Source organism: Diabrotica virgifera, chromosome 2 (genome assembly GCF_917563875.1).
Source record: "Diabrotica virgifera virgifera chromosome 2, PGI_DIABVI_V3a".
Lineage (NCBI taxonomy): Eukaryota > Metazoa > Arthropoda > Insecta > Coleoptera > Chrysomelidae > Diabrotica > Diabrotica virgifera.
The window spans coordinates 282,569,316-282,588,998 of record NC_065444.1 but is presented as its reverse complement, the minus strand read 5'-3'; the positions used below and the strand labels follow the sequence as shown (position 1 = coordinate 282,588,998).

Sequence of the window (19,683 nt, the reverse complement as noted above, 5' to 3'; positions counted from 1 at the left end):
AGTGGAAGAAAGTGGGTTGACAGAAAAATGACAGATGTATGTATCGTAAAACTGTGTCCCCCTTAGTACAAAAATCGACCTATTTCGTCATTTCCTTGAAATGTGATAACTATTGCTAAATATCGAGATGGACTGTTTTCTTTGGCCCACCCTGTATTAATGTTAAATCTTTTTTACCTATATTATTTGTAATTTATGTCATTTACCATGTAAACTGTGAATAACTCGTGTTAATGACCATAGATGTCACATGTACGTTAATTTAAATAAAAAAATGACTTTCTAGCAGAATTTGATGTTAAAAAAATTAAAACAACATTCTATTATTTTTTATTAATTATTCTCAATATAATCTAATTCTTACGAAAGAAATTTAATATTACGGTTATCTTTATACTGCGTTCTTCGTCCTTCAAAGGATCTAGAATTGATCATTTCTTCCACATCTCGATCGAAGCTTCTACTTGAAATTTTGTAGTCCTCTTGTCTGATTCTCGAATGATAATTTTGGTATTTTGGATAAAAGTTCGTAGCTAAAATAAAGGGATATACATATTTCATATACACTTTATTCATAAAATGTACCTACTTATGGAAAATATTGGGACCGTGCAAGTTCGGCAAAGCGACCTCTATTTCTACGCTCTGTACTTTTATTCGCACTTTTAATTATATTGGCCAATTATATTAGTCCTGGTTGCTGGATAATTGTTAAGGCCATAGTCCAAAAAAATAATAAGAAGAAAAAATAAGATGCAGGTTATGCTATGCAAACGTAAACAATTGTATGAAGTAAATAAAATTAGTTATTAAAATGCAGTATTGCAAGCAAAATACAAATAATTAAATTTACCTTTATATAATAATTGCACATCATATCAATATTGTGGAGCAATATATAATTTTTCTGCTTCAATGACAGAAGGTATGAAATATACGTCAATTTGACAATTTCAATTGACAATATGAATTATTTAAGATAGCTGCAATATTCTCCGCGACTCGCGCACGGTCGTTTCTCGTTTCCCTTCCAAGTACTTGCACACCGCGAATAGCAATGATGTACAATATAAAGCAATAAAATAATAACAAACGATAAACAAAGAGTAAAAGAGGAGATATATAACAAGGAGGCTGTAACGATGACACCGTCTACGGTTTTCGGCTGCAAGATCTTTCTGTGGTCCACCAATAACGTACCACTGCCATTAATGCTCTAATAATGAGGTACTTCGGCGCATGGATAAACAAAAAGGATTACTGAAAATAATAAAGAAGAGGAAAATACAATACTTGGATCATGTGTTGTAAATGGATCAATGTGTAGACCTGAGGTGAGACCTGATCTGAAAGACCTGAGGAGATGGTTCGACCGCCCATTCGCACTTGGATCCACTCGCACTTGCCACTTGTATCGCTAACCTTCGAAAGGAGACGGTACAAAAAGAAGAAGAAGGGTTTACACAGTTGGAGAAAGATAGAGGATGTTGTATAGTTGTAGATAATGGGAGAAGAACGGCTAAGCTATAGAGTAATTAACCTAGTATACGATATTAACAAACAATGTAAAACAAAAATAAGAGTAGGACATTTATCAACAACACAGGAATCCGTCAAGGTGATTCACTGAGCTCTTTCATATTTAATTTAATAATGGACAAAATAATAGAAAACCTTCCCAGAACAGCTGGATTTAAGATAAGGTAACACATTCTTTAGAATCGTTCGCTACGCTGACGATGCTGGCCGATTCTGAAGACAATATTCAAAGGCTACTGCATGCATTTAATACTAAAGCTAAATACCTAAATATGCTCATCAACACCGAGAAGACTAAGTAATTTCCAAAGATCCGATAAAATACAAATTAGAAATCGACTCCAAAACTGTGGAGCAGGTGAATCACTTCAAATATCTTGTAGCGGAAATAAAAAGCTATGGAAATCTCTCAAAAGAGGTCAGAGAACAAACAATGAATGCAGCTAGAATCTCTGGATGCCTGAAATCGTATGGAAGAACAAATATCTAAATACTGAAAGCAAAGTCAAAATATGTAAAACAACAATAAGACCTATTATAACATATGCGGCAGAAACAAGATCAGACACAAATAGAACATTACAAATGATGAGAACAGGTGAAATGAGAACACTAAGAAGTATACAAGGCAAAACTATACGTGACAGAATAGGAAGTGAAGACATCAGACAAAACTGTGGAATACAGGACATAGGAAGGTGGGTACAGAGACGAAGATATTGAAACAAACATAATAAAGATAATGGAGGATAGCAGACTCATTAAAAGCGCAAAAACGAATAACCCAGTAGGTAAAAGACCACCAAAACGATGGCGAGAATGCTGGACATCATCATCCGGAGAAGACTTGATGGCAATGAACAGAAGAAGAAGAAGAGAAAGATAGACATGATTACAAAATGGTTAGATTTTAATCAGCTATAACACAAGACAACAAAAAAGCAGAGTAAGCAATGAGCACCGAAAGATCAGAATTTAACACCAATCGAGGGTAAACAACATCTTATATTACCATGCATCCTTTGTATCGTTTAATTCTGGATTTTCCTGAAGCTTTTCCCATATAAAAATGATTGTTATTAGTTAAAAATAGATAGTTAAAATAAACTTACAATTAGAGTAACCTCATGAAAACCAGTAGTTAGTTATATCTTCTAAATTTAAAAAAATCTCCAAAATAATCCGCCACCTCATCAGTAAACTGTTGGTAAAGTTTGATAGGGTTAATGGGTGATAAGTCAAATGTGGCGCTACCGAACAACGGATGTGAAGCTACCAAATACTGACCAGGTCGGAGACGATTCTTGTAGGGATCTGTAACAGGATCATGCTCTTCGTGAACTGGTTTTATTTCATCGTTGTAAGTCATATCCCCAGGGTCCACAGGGCTAGGTGGATTTGGTATATTCTGTACTGAATTATAAATTATTATTTTCAAATTGCAGATACTAGCAGATGGATTTGATAAGTAGTTTTTAAAAGTAAAAACTCACTAAAAAAGTAAATAAAAAATTAATCTTTGAAATTTAGTAATTCTAACACCGTACTCTTTATTTTTCTTTTATTTTCTGCTTCCCGGACAACTGGAATGAATCAATAACAAGTATCCTAAAAAAAGGCGATAGATCAGACCTGAAAAATTATCGCCCAATAACATTTCTAAATGTTCTGTAAAAATTATTCACTAAAATACTGACAACCAGACTCACAACAAAGTTTGATGGATACCGGTCAAGGAAGCAAGCGGTTTCAGAAAAGGATTTAGCACTTCTGAACATCTACTAACGATGAAAATCTTAATCGAGAAAGCCAACGAATATCGCATGCCATTATTCATGGCATTCACCGACTTTGAAAAATTACAGATGTATAGATCTGGTAGAAGGCCAACATAAACAAAATAGAAATAACTCAGAGAAAAATGGAAAAATCCATGTTGGGAATAAAACTACACGACAGAAAATCAAACAAATGGATAAGAGAGAAAACAAAAGTTAAAAATGTAACTGAACATATTCTATTAGCCTTGCGACATCCAATATTGGACATAGGCCTCCCCTTCGCTCCTCCATCTTTCTCTATCCTGAGCCATGTGCATCCATTTTGAGCCTGCTTGGTGTTTTAGGTCATCTACCCATCTCATCTGTGGTCTCCCTCTCTTTCGTTTATATGCCCATGGTCTCCACTTTGTAATAATTTTATTCCATCTTTCGTCTTTTTGTCTAATCGTATGACCGGCGAATTTCCATTTTAGTTAAGCTATTTGACGAGTTGCATCTTTAACTTTTGTGATATTTTTTACCCAGGAATTCCTTTTTCTATCTGACAGTCTTACGTTGATCATTTATCTTTCCATTGCTCTTTGTGTTTTCGAAATTCTGTCCATATTCGCTTTTGTGAACGTCCATGTTTGACATCCATATGTAAGGACCGGAAGAATACATTGGTCGTAGATTTTCGTTTTTAGATATTGAGAGTATTTTTTATTCTTCAATATGAATCTGAGCTTACCAAACGAGGCCCACGCTAACTTCGTTCGTCTCTTTATTTCTGCTGTTTGGTTGTCTCTATTCAATTTTATTATTTGTCCCAAGTATAAGTATTCATTCACTTCCTCTATTTGTTAAACAAAACCAAATAGAGGAACTGAACATATAACAGGGTTAAAATGGAGATTTTCGGGCCATAATGCGAGACAGGAAGATAAAAGATGGAATGCTGAAATACAAAACTGGAAACCGTGAACAGGAAGAAGAGGAAGAGGAAGACCTCAGATGCGATAGAAGGACGATATTGTAAAAGCTTTAGGAACTAACTGGAAAAGCGCAGCCAAGGACAGACGGAAATGGAAAGATTTGGGGAAGGCCTATGTACAAAGTTGGATAGAAATGAGCTAAAGAAGAAGACCGGTAGAGAACATATTATAGGAATGCCTTAACTAGAGTAAAAGTATATGAAGGAACGGAACCAGTTCAACTAAAACGAGGAGTTAGACAGGGAGATACAATCTCTCCAAAACTATTTATTTAAGCGCTGGAGGATGTTTTCAAAATAATTCATTGGGAGGAACGAGGTATTAAAATCAATGGACAATATTTAAACACTTACGATATGCTTACGATATCATCTTAATCGCTGATACAAAGTATCCTTAAAACCCATGCTAGAAGAATTAAACGGTGAAGCCGAAAGAATAGGACTGAGGATAAATTACAATAAAACAAAGATTATGACAAACACGGTTGAAAACTTCTCGATCACGTTAGGTCAAAATATAATAGGACAAGTTAAGGAATATAGACAGATCTTAACGCTCAGCAAGGAAAACCAAACCGCAGAAATAAAAGGCGAATCAGACTGGGTAGCATCCGGTAAATTAAGCTACATTTTGAAAAACAAAAAATACCCGCAATATCTAAAACTCGAATTTTTAACCAGTGTATACTTCCTGTTTCCACATATGGCTCCCAAGTTTCCACTTACAAAGGAGAATATCGATAAAGTGGCAAAAGCGCAAAGATTGATGGAAAGACAGATACTGCATATAATACTTAAAGATAGTAAATAAACGTATGCTAAATAGAAAAAGAAATAGAAAACGTTTTCTATTTCTTCTTCGTCTGTCTCTTCTGTTGATTTATACATGCACATTCATACCTAAATTTAACTGTTTTAGTGAATTTTTATATGTTATAACATTTTTAACTTTTTTTATATACAGAATATACTACCTGAAGGTGCACCACCAAAAAAGTTTCCAAAATTAGGTAACAATGACTGAAAACTTTGTCCTATTTGGGGTATCGTCAGGATAAACGATGAAATACCATCCCCTAGACCTTGTCCAAAGTCTTGAGGAGAAGGGAGGATGCTGGTAAAACTGTTTACGATATTATTGAAAACACCTACAATATAAATTTTGTATATCGCAATATATAATACACATAATATTACAAACTATTATTATTACATCGTATATATTATAAGCGTTCTATTTCTATTTATGCATGGTATGTCCCCGTATTCAGACACCGTAATTAGGTTAACTTAGTCCAGAAAGCCACTGCGCATCCGCTAGGAAAAATATTCTGATTCGGATTTTTTGCACAATCTTACTCAAAAAGGACTCCTTTTAACAAATTTGTATGTTGCCAGGACCAAATAGTGGTCAACAATTTTTTAAACGTTTGTTTTTGTTTTTTTCCTAAAATTATTTTTTTTGCATGGAAAAAAGTTTTTTTTAGGTTTTTTGGATCATTCCAAACAGAAAAGGTCTTTAGTGACTTTTCTCTAAAAATGATAGTTTTTGACATATAAGCGATTAAAAATTGAAAAATTGCGAAATCGGCCATTTTTAACCCTCAAAAACTATTATATGTGAAAAACTATTATATGTGAAAAACTATTATATGTGAAAAACTAAAAATTTGAATGTTGCCAAGGTAGATATATATTCTTTAAACATCGATTGATGAAATCCCTTAGAGTTTTTTGCAATACAATATTCAAAACTCCTTTGTTTTTTAATTGTTAATCAAGCGTGCGCGACGCTATTTTCCACCATTGCATGTGTATACACACTATTTTGCACCGTGGCCAAGTATGGTGCAAATGAAAGTAATAAATTCGTTTTTTCGTAAACCGGCGACTTTAAGGAAAAATCCCGAAACAGGTCGATTTTTATTTTTAAGTTATGATATTGTGGCATATATGGTATACTAGTGAGGTCATCCATCTGGACGTGATGACGTAATCGATGATTTTTTTAAATGAGAATAGGGGTCTTGAGCTAGCTTATTTGAAAGTTTCCTCAATTCTCTATTCAGTAATATAAACATTTACATAATTTTATACAGGGTGTCCAAAAAAAATTTATTAAATTAAATTATTTGACAAAAAAAGAAAAATGTATGTATTTTATTTAATTCAAAATACATTTTACTGCTTTCAAAAATCAGAAAACCAAGTTAATTTCACAAATAAGCATTGCTTTTCGCTTAAATTAAATGTTCAAACTTCCAAGAGGCAGGTGGCTGGAAGGAGCTGGTTTGAACACTGAATTTAATCGAAAAGCAATGTTTATTTAAGAAATAAACATTTTTTAGTTTTCGGGTAACAGTAAAATGTATTCTGAATTAAATAAATTACATACATTCTTCTTTTTTTTCAAATAATTTAATTAAAAACTTTTTTTGGACACCCTGTATAAATAATTATGTAAATGTTTATATTACTGAATAGAGCACGAATTGAAGAACCTTTCAAATGAGCTAGCGCACGACCCCTATTCTCATTTAAAAAAATCATCGATTACGTCATCACGTCCAGATGGATGACGTCACTAGTATACCATATATGCCACAATATCATAACTTAAAAATAAAAATCGACCTGTTTCGGGATTTTTCCTTAAAGTCGCCGGCTTACGAAAAAACGAATTTATTCCTTTCATTTACACCATACTGTATACATATGCAACGGTGGAAAATAGTGTCGCGCACGCTTGATTAGCAATTAAAAAACAAAGGAGTTTTGAATATTGTACTGCAAAAAACTCTTCGGGATTTCATCAATCGATGTTTAAAGAATATCTACCTACCTTGGCAATTTTCAGTTTTTCACATAGTTTTTGAGGGTTAAAAATGGCCGATTTCGCAATTTTTCAATTTTTAATCGCTTATATGTCAAAAATTGTCATTTTTAGAGAAAAGTCACTAAAGACCTGTTTGGAATGATTCAAAAAACCTAAAAAACTTTTTTCCATGCAAGAAAAAAATAATTTTAGGAAAAAAACAAAAAAAAACGTTTAAAAAATGTTTGACCATCTTTTGGTCCTGGCAACATGCAAATTTGTTAAAAGGAGTCCTTTTTGAGTAAGATTGTGCAAAAAATCCGAATCAGAATATTTTTCCTAGCGGATGCGCAGTGGCTTTCTGGACTAGGCAATTATTGTAACTTTCGTTTCTGTTTTGTTTTAAAATAATAGAAAGGGAACATGTTTTATGTACATCTTTCATCTATTTACTACTGTGACGAATTACCGACCGCAAATAACAGGTTCCGTCTCGACAGTAACTCACGTATGGAGACATCTGGAAGACTCATCAGACGAGCCAGGAAAAGATTTCTCGAGAAAGATCGCTACGCATTGCTAAAGTTGAGCGGTTCCATTTTTCTGGAACGTTCAAGAACATGGCTTGTATTTTTGTATTCAATATCAATATGGATGGACTTTTTAGGAGTAGTTAGTCTGTAAAAATAAATTCGTCTGTACAGTTATATAAATAACATCGTATATAAATACGAACCGCCTGTTTCTTTGTAGTTATAAGTTATTACAGTAAATAACCGCTACAATACGAATCCGAAAATGCGAAGGTACACGGAAGACAAGGAAATAAGATATGGGAAGCATTCAGGACAAGACTTGGAGTACGTCAAGGAGACATACTAAGCCCATTGTTATTTATAGCTGTCATGGATATAATAATGAAAGCATGCAAACAAATGACAAATGCTTGTCATATAGGATACAGCCTCATGCAGAAGGTATCAATACACGCAATGACCTCGTGATTCTGGTACCTACAGCAAAATAACTGCAATAAAATTTTGCTATATGGAATAAAGCATTCAGAGATAGAGGACTAATAATAAATGTCAGGAAAACACAAGTGATGAGTAGGTATATCGCATTAATAAGATTTCCAAATCAGAATAGACGATGAAACAATTGAACAAGTGTCATGGTTCAAAAGGTACTTAGGAGGGTTTATTATCGAAAATGGAAATATTGAAATAGAAGTAGTCAGCAGAATTAGAAACACCAAAATATGTTTTCTCATGCTTTAGGGAAGGCTCTGCTCAATAAAAAGGAAATCACCAGATAAAGTTGAAGGTCAATTCCATCTCGCGAATCATGGATAATAAATCAACGGAATGCTTCGAGAATATGGGCTCTGGAAATGAAATATCTAAGGAGAGTACTTGCAGTCTCCAGGACTCAGGAGAGGTCGTATCTAAAAATAGGCAGACCTCAGCTAACATTGATCAACACCATAGAGAAGGCGTTAATCAAAAGAAATATAGACTTCAGGCAAGAAAAAACTGTGACAAACAGTAGAAGAGAATGGAGAAGAATTGATACTGCAGCCCCACGATAAAAGAGTCATAATTTATTTTTAGATTTTAATTATACCGTACGTAGATAAGAGTTTTTTTATTTCAGAAATATAAAATTTGATTTTCGACCCTGGCGTCAGCCGGTAAAATAAATAAAGATTATGTATGTATGTAATCATCGTCTATTTAAAGTGAAATTTTGTCCCGAACTTGATTTATATTTTTAAATCAAATCTTAGGTGTTTTAAATTAATTTGAACCCGTCTAGTCCTCCTTTTTGGTGAGACACCCAAACCACGTGGCACATATTTATAACATACCAAAGTAACCTGGCTGCTACGATAATGAAGCTTATATCAGGAAGTGACAAAAATATAGTAAAAATTGCCTTAAGTAAGTATCATTTTTACATCTTTATTTCTAAAACTTTTCTTTATGATTTGCTTTCTATTAATATTAACATACTTAGATATACTACGGAAAACACTAACCTGGTTGTTGAGCTTCTGAAGATTGATGTGATTGTCCAAAAATATTTTGAAACGGTCTATTTCCGAAAAAGTTGGAGAGAAATGGTCGGTTTGGTCTATTAGTATTGTGTGTTTCATCCAAATCTATAACAATATAAAGAACAATTTGCTAGGGATTCTTTAAACGTGAAAAGTATCCAATAAAGAATATGTGAAAGAGCACAATAATATAATTTTTGCAATACTTTTGGCGAGGAACTTTAGGCCCTCGGTAATAATGTAATGTCTCAACTGCATTTAAATTTTTCAAAAATATTTATTAGTTTTCTCAGCATTATATTAATATGTAATTTTTTATGAACTCTAGCTTCCCCGCAATTACTTTTTCCTTGATGAATCGTAGAAATTCTAAAATACGTCAGAATTTCTATAAATACAGAGATTTCTATACACAGATTTTTAATTTTCTCTTCATCATATTTTAATACTAATTATCTACGATCGCTTCCTTTGCTGATAACGTAGCAATACTAGCTGTAAATGAAGATCACATACAAGGCTCACAAGACCTGCAACACCATCTGCACATACTCAGTGAATGGTACACAAAATGGCGAACAAAAGTAAATAAAACAAAATCATCTCAAATAACGTTTACAAACCGCCACAACACATGCCTACCTGTAAGAATGGAAAATGTACGAATACCAACAGTAACAGACGCTAAATACCTTGGCCTCCATCTTGACTAACATCTTACTTGGAAAAAACATATACAGACTCAAAGAAGACAACTAGACTTAAAATTTCGGCAAATGTATTGGCTCCTTGGACGCAGATCAAAACACAACATTCAAAACAAAATTTTTCTGTACAAAGCAATATTCAAACCTATTTGGTACTACGGACTACACCTCTGGGGCTGTGCAAAGTCAACATCACTGAATATCATCCAAAGATTTCAGTCTAAAGTTCTAAGATCAATAGTGGATGCACCATGGTATGTAACTAATCAAACACTTCACGAAGACTTAAATATACCTTTCATCAGAGAAGAAATCCATCGAGCCTCGGAATCACAAAACGAGCGTACCATTCACTATGACAATGAGTTAGTAAGGGAATTATTTCATAATGGCCCTGTCACAAGGAGTAGATAGAATCTGGCCTCAGGACCTATTTTAAAACTTAAACATAAATAGAATAAGATGAGACATCATTGGAAGTCTCTTCTTCATGCCCAAAAACATGGAACAAATTTACTTAATACCCTTTTAATGATGTAGATTGTAAATAAACATAATTACACAAAAAAATTACCTATTCCCAACGAAGATAAATCCAAACAAAAATTATAATAGATATATTTAATAATAATACCAATATATTTTTTTCGCATTTTATTTGCATTGATACCTGTATACGTAACTTGAAAGATTTAGCAACTAACTTTATACTGTCGGTAGGTATGCGCGTACTTCATACTGTCGCTTTTATAAAAATTTACTCTCAAAAATTTTCCCAATTGCGCCTAAAGAAGTATAACTTCAAAAAAAAAGGAAAGTTTTGAACACTGGTTGATCATTACTAGTTTGTATTTCGCAAAAACGCAAAAGTAAGCAGAAGTTAGATATTTTTTTTTAATAAAAATAAATTTATTTTTAATTTCAGTTCCTACCTGTATCTTCTGATGCAGTTCCTTGATGATTTCCACCCAATGGTTTATGATGATTTCCAATTCCTGGTTTATGATGATTTCCAAATCCTGGTTTGTGATGACCACCAAAGATAGGTCTATGAGGTTTATGTCCACCCCCATAGGTGATAGCATTATCATCTTGAGATGGATATTGCGACTCACTTCCACCCACTGTTCCGCAGTTTATATTGTATTCGTAGTTATATCCGACATTTATATATTGAATGTCGAGAAACGTTTTTCCATTACCATCGGTTTTATAAATTTTTACCGGTTTTTTTCCGAATTTACAACCTGAACCTGAAGCTGCACCCGAGCCTGTAGGTATTTTTATTCTGGATTGATATTGCTCCAGATGAAAGTTATTGGGTAGGTCTTTACCGTTTTCACCTGGGGGAATAGTATGGCCAACATGAATTAAACTAAAAATTAGTGTAATTGAATACTCCTAAAACAAATAATAGATTATAAAAAACAAAAATTAATAAAATTAGAATGTAATGTTTTTTTCTACGATCGTTTTAAACTTTTTAATTCCATATTAGTTTTGTGCTTTGTTATTCTGTGTTTGAGCCATTGTGACGTTTCACCAACATAACATCAAAGAATATAGACGTGAGTAAAAATGGTAGAAGGGTACTGCCCTGTAACGTTTTAGCATAGGATTTTGTCTTCCCACTGAGTAGGTGCATAGACCTGGCAACGACTACGAAGTTTACGCGATCTTATTACCACAGCCCGCACCGCGGCCGCAACATCCCTCGTCAACAAGCCTGCCTTGAAGTGACAAATAAACGTTACCATCTGTTCCATATAAAAGCTTCTTCTAGGAGAGTATATATATTATTTGATAACATCTCTGACAATCCGAACAAGTCAACTTGTAGATAACAATGGTTCTATAAAAATAGTTTTATCTTAAAGAGAAAAAAAGAAAAGAGAAAAAAGAAGTATTGTCTTTGACTTTTGAAAACAGTTGTCTGTTTTCTAATACATTATATTTTACAATTTTCCGTAAAATATACAGCCTGTGCAATATAGATACCGTTGCACGTCATCCGCGTCATAGCACGTGACGTCACATGATATCAACACGAAATATTTAAGTTGTAGGTGTGTTCTTTTTAGAATCGTTTAGCCGAGTACACTGGAATTACAGCCACTGGACATATTTTATTATATACGGGTAGAAATATTAATGGAAGATTTATATTAATGTAAATTTAAAGAAACATACCCTAACTTGTTTCATTAATTTGTATAAGTGGAATATAAAGCGTTTTTATTAACCACACTTGTTCGGATTACATTCTTACTGTGATCGAACAAAAGTGACATTTTGGCATAAATTGGTAACATTTACTTGACAGTGGCGGTATCGATATTTTAGATTTGTTTTTATTGTCTACTGTAAGAAATTGTTTTATTATATTTATTGTTTTTATTATTTCCTTTAAGAGGCTACAGTAGCGTTCAACAGGTAGCAACAAACGCGGTCCAAGATTGTGGCTGTAAGTTTGAATATTTTGTCAAGATATTTGGCACACATATTCGTAATATAATAAAGAATGGCGGTACAGAGCCCAATTTGAGAAATATATTAGTACGTGGAAATTACTCTGTAATTAAATACAATATTAACCTTTGTCGAGCGGTATAATTTTACACCGGTAACAGACGGCATATGTACAATTGTACCTGTTATACATTTTCCTTAAAAAACGAGCCTGTGCCGCCATTAAGAAGAACAAAAAAATACACTTTCTTCAAATAAACTTTTTTATCCCATGCCTAGATTTTGTGTCATTTTGGACCTACCAAATTTTTTTATTTCTAACCAGAAATTGAGCATATTATACCTAATAACTAATTAGCCAACATAGCGAAATTGTCATTGTCATTTTGACAAACCTGCGTCAGATTTTCTCTTATCTGTTCTGTTATATTTATCGATATCTATTCAGTGCAGTTGTATATTACTTTAAAAATTCGTTATTGTTGTTTCATAGGAAAGTAGTGTTTATTTATAGTTAATTTATTATATTTTTGTGTAATAGAACGAAGTTGTTGGCCTATTTGAAAAAATAGATTATAGTTAATTGTGAGTTTTAGTTATATTATGTAGGTAGGTAAGTATGTTTTACATAAAAATATTTCGAATTCTAATGCGAGTATTAGAGTGCCTTTGGCGCTCTATGAACTAAATAAAATAAGACGGCTCTTGTTTCGCTTCACAATGAAATGATTATTTATTATTATTATTTCGTGGAAATACCTGTTAACATAAAATTTTCACCCATTTTGGTTTATTTTTATAAATATTTATTTACTAATAACAGAATTGTTTTGTATTACTTCCATTTAGCGCGCCTATGAGCGTATAATTGTCAAAATATTGATCTTAGATAATGTCAAAGATTACCACTGTTGCCAAAGTTTCGCGGACCTTGCGAAAAAAGGTATGATACATGATACTATCTCCCGAAGTTATATTGATGACGCGCTACTGTATGCTTTTAACGTTAGAACTTAATTATTGTTACTTATTTCCTTTGATTTTATTTATTTACATTGAATATTAATTTGTTTTGTTGTTTAATCTACTTCGCAATAATTAGTATATGATATACTTGATTTAAAATGAATTCAAGAATTTTTTTCAGTTGGGCAACAATGTCAACTTACATCTCTGACATAGATAATGACGTGCAACGGTATCTATGTTGTAGGGACTGTAGATACCGTTGCACGTCATTATCTATTACAAAAAATTCTTGAATTCATTTCAGGGCCGAAAGTCCCTGAAAACTTCTATAATTATTAGAAAATAATTATGGGATTAATATGTGAAATAAGTTACAGGGGTGGAAAAAGAGAACATTTAGTGTGATCTTTAATTTCAAATATCTCATTCGAAAGAAACTTTTTGGTTATTCTAAGGGAGTTTCGGCTCTCGGTAATAATGCAATCTTTCACTCTGCGTTGAAATTTTCAAAAATTCTTATTAGTTTTCCCAGGATTCAAAAAAATGAATGCATTTAAAGGACATTGGAGCAAAATATTGCGCATACGCCCTTAAAACAATTGATGGATACTTGATTAGAATTATGTTTTCAATAGCTTAATAGTAAAAATACTACGATTTTTTAAAAAGGTTAAAAAACTGGCTTAAAAAAACTAAAAGAGAATATAAAAAGTAATGAACAACAAAAAATTATAGGTATGCGGTGGAAAATCCTTTAAAAACAATTTCCTGAGCAATTTATAACAACTAAAATATTTGAAACTGCTTATAGTTACTTACTGTTTTCAACATAATAATTTACAAACTCCCACACTTGCTATCACTAAACCAGTCCAGTCGTAAGATCTTTGAGTACTGACCAAAAGAGACTTCGAAAGCGAAAGTAGGTACATTGGATGTAAAGTTATGCAAACAATTTTATTACTTACCTACACAATTTTGGGTTGTTTTATGACAAATTCGAAAATTAAACGTGATTTAGATTATTTTTCTGTTAAAAACGTTTTCAATATTGGAGGTCTTTTCCAGAGATGTATAAAATATAGCAATTGTTTTATTAAAATATTAGATATTAGAATATAATTACAATAAAGGGAGACATAGTGCAGAGAGTACAAACATACAAGTATTTAGGTTGCTGTGTGAATGAAAAATATGAATTATCACAGGAAATCAAATGCAGAATAGAGCAAGCGAGAACATCATTTAGGAAAATGTAAAAGGTACTAACCAACAGAGAGCTAAAAATTACGCTAAGAATACGCTTATTACGCTGCTATGTGTTCAGCATTTTGTTCTATGGAATGGAACAATGGACGCTCACGGAAAAAATGTGCAAAAGGATTGAGGCTTTTGAAATGTGGGCTTACCGCAGAATATTTAGGATATCGTGGATGAACAGAGTAACGGTAATGCAGCGACTAAACAAAGAAAGAGAAGTACTGAATATCATAAAACGAAGAAAACTAGAGTACTTTGCCCACGTGATGAGAAATCCAAAATATAAAATACTACATATAATGGGAAAGTGCGGAAAACATCCTGGCTTAGAAACCTCCGCCAGTGGTATGGAGTGAGCACCACGACACTATTTAGGTCAAAGCTGTGGACAAAGTAAATATCATGTGACTGGTCGCCAATGTTCTGGGAGGACAAGGGACTTTAAGAAGAAGAAGAAGAAGAATTGTTTTTAACTAATTATTAATTAATGACTTATTATTAAATTAATATTTCAAATTTCAACAACAGAAATTATATAGAAGTTATAATTATTGTTACGTGACTATACTCATAATATTATGACAGGAAGAAGTATCCAGGTGCGTGTATAGCTTCTGATTACAACTCAGTTGTTGCTGAAGTCGAATTAAATATGAAACAAATAGATCTAAACAAATATGTACTACATTGGACAAAGACACTATAAACAGATCCAAAATTGACGCAAAGTCGATCTCTCCATACTAAAAAACAAGAAAACAAAATTAGGTAAAATAACAAAAGAGGTCATTAAGAAGTGACAGAAAAAGGAAATAGACTGGATGACCGATAAAATACCTAAGTTAATGGAGAACAGAAGGATTATTAAAACTTACCTGCCAAGACACAAAGGGAAACTTTGCTCCGCTTATTTTTATAAAATTTTCGAAACATAGCTTTAGAGAAGAATTCTGAGAATATCTTACGAAGACAGAGTCACAAAATATAAAGAAATCTTGCTAAGACTTTCAAAAGAAACAGAACTGAATAATGAAATTAAGATAGAACTTAATACTTAAATACTTAGAATACTTAAACAACTGACTGGATCACAAATGAGGAAGTCCTCAGAAGAATGAAGAAGAACCTAGAGGCACTGACCACCATCAAATCTCGAAAGCTAGAATACTTCAGACACATTATGCGAAATGAATCCAGATATACTCTCCTACAAGGCTAGGAAAATCTATTTGGAAAGCAAGATCCAAGAAGAAGAACATCCTTATTAAAGAACCTCAGAACCTGGTTCAACACAACAGCTGTGCAGTTTTTATGCGCTGCTGCAGATAAAATAAAGATTGCTATGATGATTGCTAACATTCGTCACGGATAAACACATCAAGAAGACGGAGAAATATTATCATATAGATATTCATAAACATAGATATTTTCATACAAGTAAACAGTAATTATGGCAACAGTATTGAAATTGAAGTAGCAAAATGATACCAAGCCTTAATTTTAATTTTTAATTCCTCTTTATAATAATTATATATTTTTGTAAATGTGTAAACGATTTATTTAAAAATACTTTTACATAAAATAATTGAATTAAACATTTACTAACTAAAAACAATATAAATACGTCAGACATATTTCTTTCTATTTGGAATCATGAACAACGAAAGAAAGTAGGTTAACATTCCTACACTTTCAGTACATTTTTGGTCAACCACCTACAAAACTTCAAATTGCGTATTTTAGCAAAATAATAAATTAGTAATAAAAATCCTTGCACACTTACCTATATAGCATAGTTCAATTTAAAAAGAAATTGTTACAAGGTGCTCAAATCGCAAAATTTAAATAAATGTTGATAAACTGTTGTTTATTGCTATGATAATTATGATATTATATAATTAAGGATTGTGTCTATGAAAATATGGCCCTGAAAACTGAATTCATTAAAACGATTTTTAAAAGTCAACATTTATGTCCCATTTGTTATAAAAGGTATCGAAAAGAAAGAGAAAGAAAGAATATACTTCTTCCTTACGTGTCATCTTCGCGACGAAGGTTGGCAATCATAATTGCTATTCTAACTTTTGACACTACATCCCAAAAGAGTTCACTTGAGCTGCATCCAAACATTCCCTGAGGTTTCTCGCCAGGACATTTTTCTTCTACCTCTGAAAGAATAAACAAATAAGCCTTAAAAAATAGTGCACAACTAATAAGGGAACGAAAAAGAAGACTCAAGATTGTGAAAGAGATAAAAATTATTCTGAACTCAATACGAAGTTAAAGCCATTGAAGAAAGGTGGAATACTTTTAAAACAAAAATAACCAAGATCTAAGAAAGGGACGTAACATTCACGAAAAATCGCAGGTAGGTTCAAAGAGACAGGCATTTTAAAGACTTTTATGGCGCATTCGCCTCCTACGTTTTATCACTTCACTTACAATTCCATCTTCTCCAGGTGTTTTCTTGTTCTTCATACCCTTCTTGTACCCTTCATACCTTTCTTTTACCCTTCGCTGATTTTCAGAATCTCTTGTTGTTAATATAAATGCTTACATTGTAATTGTAAATAAAATAATAAATTAATAAAAATAAAAATAATCAACCTATAGTATATAAATTACGAGTATATTAAATTATATCTCGCCGTAGCGATGACGTTCGCGAGTTCAATGATTTTTCCCCATCCAAAAAGAAGTGCTATACATACATATATTATATACGCGTTGCGTGCGTCCTATACTATTTATACAGGGTGTCCAGAAACTCTACCGACAAACGAAGACAGGAGATTCGTCAGATAATTTGAAGACAATTTAACCCAATTCACCTAGTCCGAAAATGCATCTTAAGGTAGTTAGAGCTCTTTGAAGATGGCGTCAAGAAATTAGTTTTTCTTAAATACCTCCAGAACCCTTCTATTTAGAAAAACGAAAATTGGTATGTATATTTACTTTTCAGAGATGAATCGATTCCATCCATTGCAAATTTCTAGTACCGGTCATAGGCGTCCGTTTTGGGTAGAGCAACGGGTATTTTATCGCATAACTTTTTTGACCTTAACTTTTATGCATTTTTGACACCGGATTATTAAATTGTGAGGTATTCTAGAACTAAAAGGTACTCTTGCTTTAAGTCGGTAGGACACACCGTTCTCTAGAAAAATCGATTTGAAAATTTTTCGTTTTTGGAATTTGAAAAAAAAATTGAAAGAACTTTTCAACAAAAAACGAAGTATTTTACCAACAAGTAAGAGTAACTTTTAGTACTCGAATACCTCATAATTTAATAATCTAGTGTCAAAAATGCTCAAAAATTCAAGACAAAAAGTTATGCTATAAAATAACTGTTGACCTACCCAAAACGGACGCCTATGACCAGTACTATTCACAATTAATGAAATAGATTTATCTCTGGAATATAAATAAATGTACCAGTTTTCGTCTTTCTAAACAGTTTTTTTTTTATTTAAAAAGCGAAAAATTTTCAAATCGATTTTTCTAGGAAACAGTGTGTCCTACCGATTTAAAACAAGAGTACCTTTTAGTACTAGAATACTTCACAATTTCATAATCCAGTGTCAGAAATGCATAAAAGTTAAAGATAAAAAGTTATGCGATAAAATAACCGTTGCCCTACCCAAAACGGACGCCTATGATCGGTACTAGAAATTTGCAATGGATGGATTAGATTTATATCTTGTAGATAAATACGCGTACCAATTTTTGTTTTTCTAAATAGAAGCGTTCTGGAGGTATTTAAGAAAAACTAATTACAAGACGCCATCTTCAAAGAGCTCTAGCTCCCTTAGGAAGCATTTTCGGACTAAGTGAATTGGGTCAAATTATCTTAAAATTATCTGAAGAATCTCCTGTCTTCGTTTGTCGGTAGAGTTTCTGGACACCCTGTATATACATACACCATACACATTATATACATACAGAATTTATTTCGGCGAAGCGATGACGGTCGCGTAGATACACACCATCTCTTCGTCGACTTCAAAACAGCCTATGACATTGTTAAAAGAACTGCATTATATAATGCAATGATAGACTTTGGGATCCCACCTAAGTTAGTTAAGTAACTAACCAACTAAAAATGCAAAACGCAAGCTGGTGTATTAGAATTGAAGGAGAAAACTCTACGTTTTTTGACATTAATAATGGTCTAAGACAGGGGGACGCACTGGCGTGTCTCCTTTTCAATTTTACCTTGGAAAAGGCAATCAGAAAATTAAATATTAGAATGAATGGAACCTATATTTAATAGATCGACGCAAATTCTCGCATTCGCTGATGATATAATTATAGTGGGCAGAAGTATGAGAGACATGGTGCAGTGTTTTACAAGGCTTGCGGACGCGGTAAGTGAATAAGGGCTTGTAGTAAACGAGAAAAAAACCAAATATATGTTCGTTTCTAAAAAATCTCGAAAATTCAAATTAATAACAATACCTTTTAGTATGATACAATTGATCCAAAAGATGGCATGACCCAGACATCCAAAGTGAAAGTTATCCTCCAACACCAAATTGTTCTATATGGTCCACATAATGTTCAGAAAAAAGTCACACCATTTTGAGCGTCGGGTTTGGGGGGGAGAGGGGGAAAAATCGGTAAATTCGTAGTTTTTTACGTTTTTTGTCAATATTTATAAAACTATGCGGTTTAGCATGAACAACCTTCTATACAATAATGTCCTACATTAAATTTGAAATAAAAGAGGTCCTATGCATACTCCTTCTAAAATGAAAGGTTCCAAAGTTACGGAGGTAGTATAGTATAATTGGTCCAAAAAAAAGCCTAACCCAGACATCCAAAGTAAAAGTTTTCCTCCAACACCAAATTGTTCTATATGGTCCACATATTGTTCAGTAAAAAGTTACACCATTTTGAGCATCCGGTTAGGGGGGGGAGAAGTCGGTAAATTAGTAGTTTTTTACGTTTTTCGTCAATATCTCGAAAACTATGCTTTAGCGTAAACAATATTCTATACAAAAATATTCTACATAAAATTTAAAACAAAAAAGGTTTTATCCATAATTGTTATAGAATCAACGGTTCCAGAGTTACGGAGGGTGAAAAGTGGATGTTTTCGATACTTT

At 32.8% G+C, this 19,683-nt stretch overlaps 1 protein-coding gene across 2 annotated transcripts; it reads right to left on the bottom strand.

Moving 5' to 3' along the window:
• Positions 1 to 314: 314 nt before the first annotated feature.
• LOC126879925 (uncharacterized) lies at positions 315 to 14,238 on the bottom strand. 2 transcript variants are annotated; one of them, XM_050643276.1, is made up of 6 exons: positions 14,135 to 14,238; positions 10,810 to 11,278; positions 9,153 to 9,275; positions 5,271 to 5,444; positions 2,652 to 2,952; positions 315 to 533 (listed from the first exon to the last, which is right to left on the bottom strand). In XM_050643276.1, the coding sequence occupies exons 1-5, from the start codon at positions 14,144 to 14,146 to the stop codon at positions 2,681 to 2,683; spliced, it is 1,050 nt and encodes a 349-aa protein (XP_050499233.1). In that variant the 5' UTR covers positions 14,147 to 14,238; the 3' UTR covers positions 315 to 533; positions 2,652 to 2,680. The 2 variants fall into 2 exon arrangements, with proteins under 2 accessions (XP_050499233.1, XP_050499232.1); XM_050643275.1 differs by having other exon boundaries at positions 2,827 to 2,952.
• Positions 14,239 to 19,683: the final 5,445 nt, after the last annotated feature.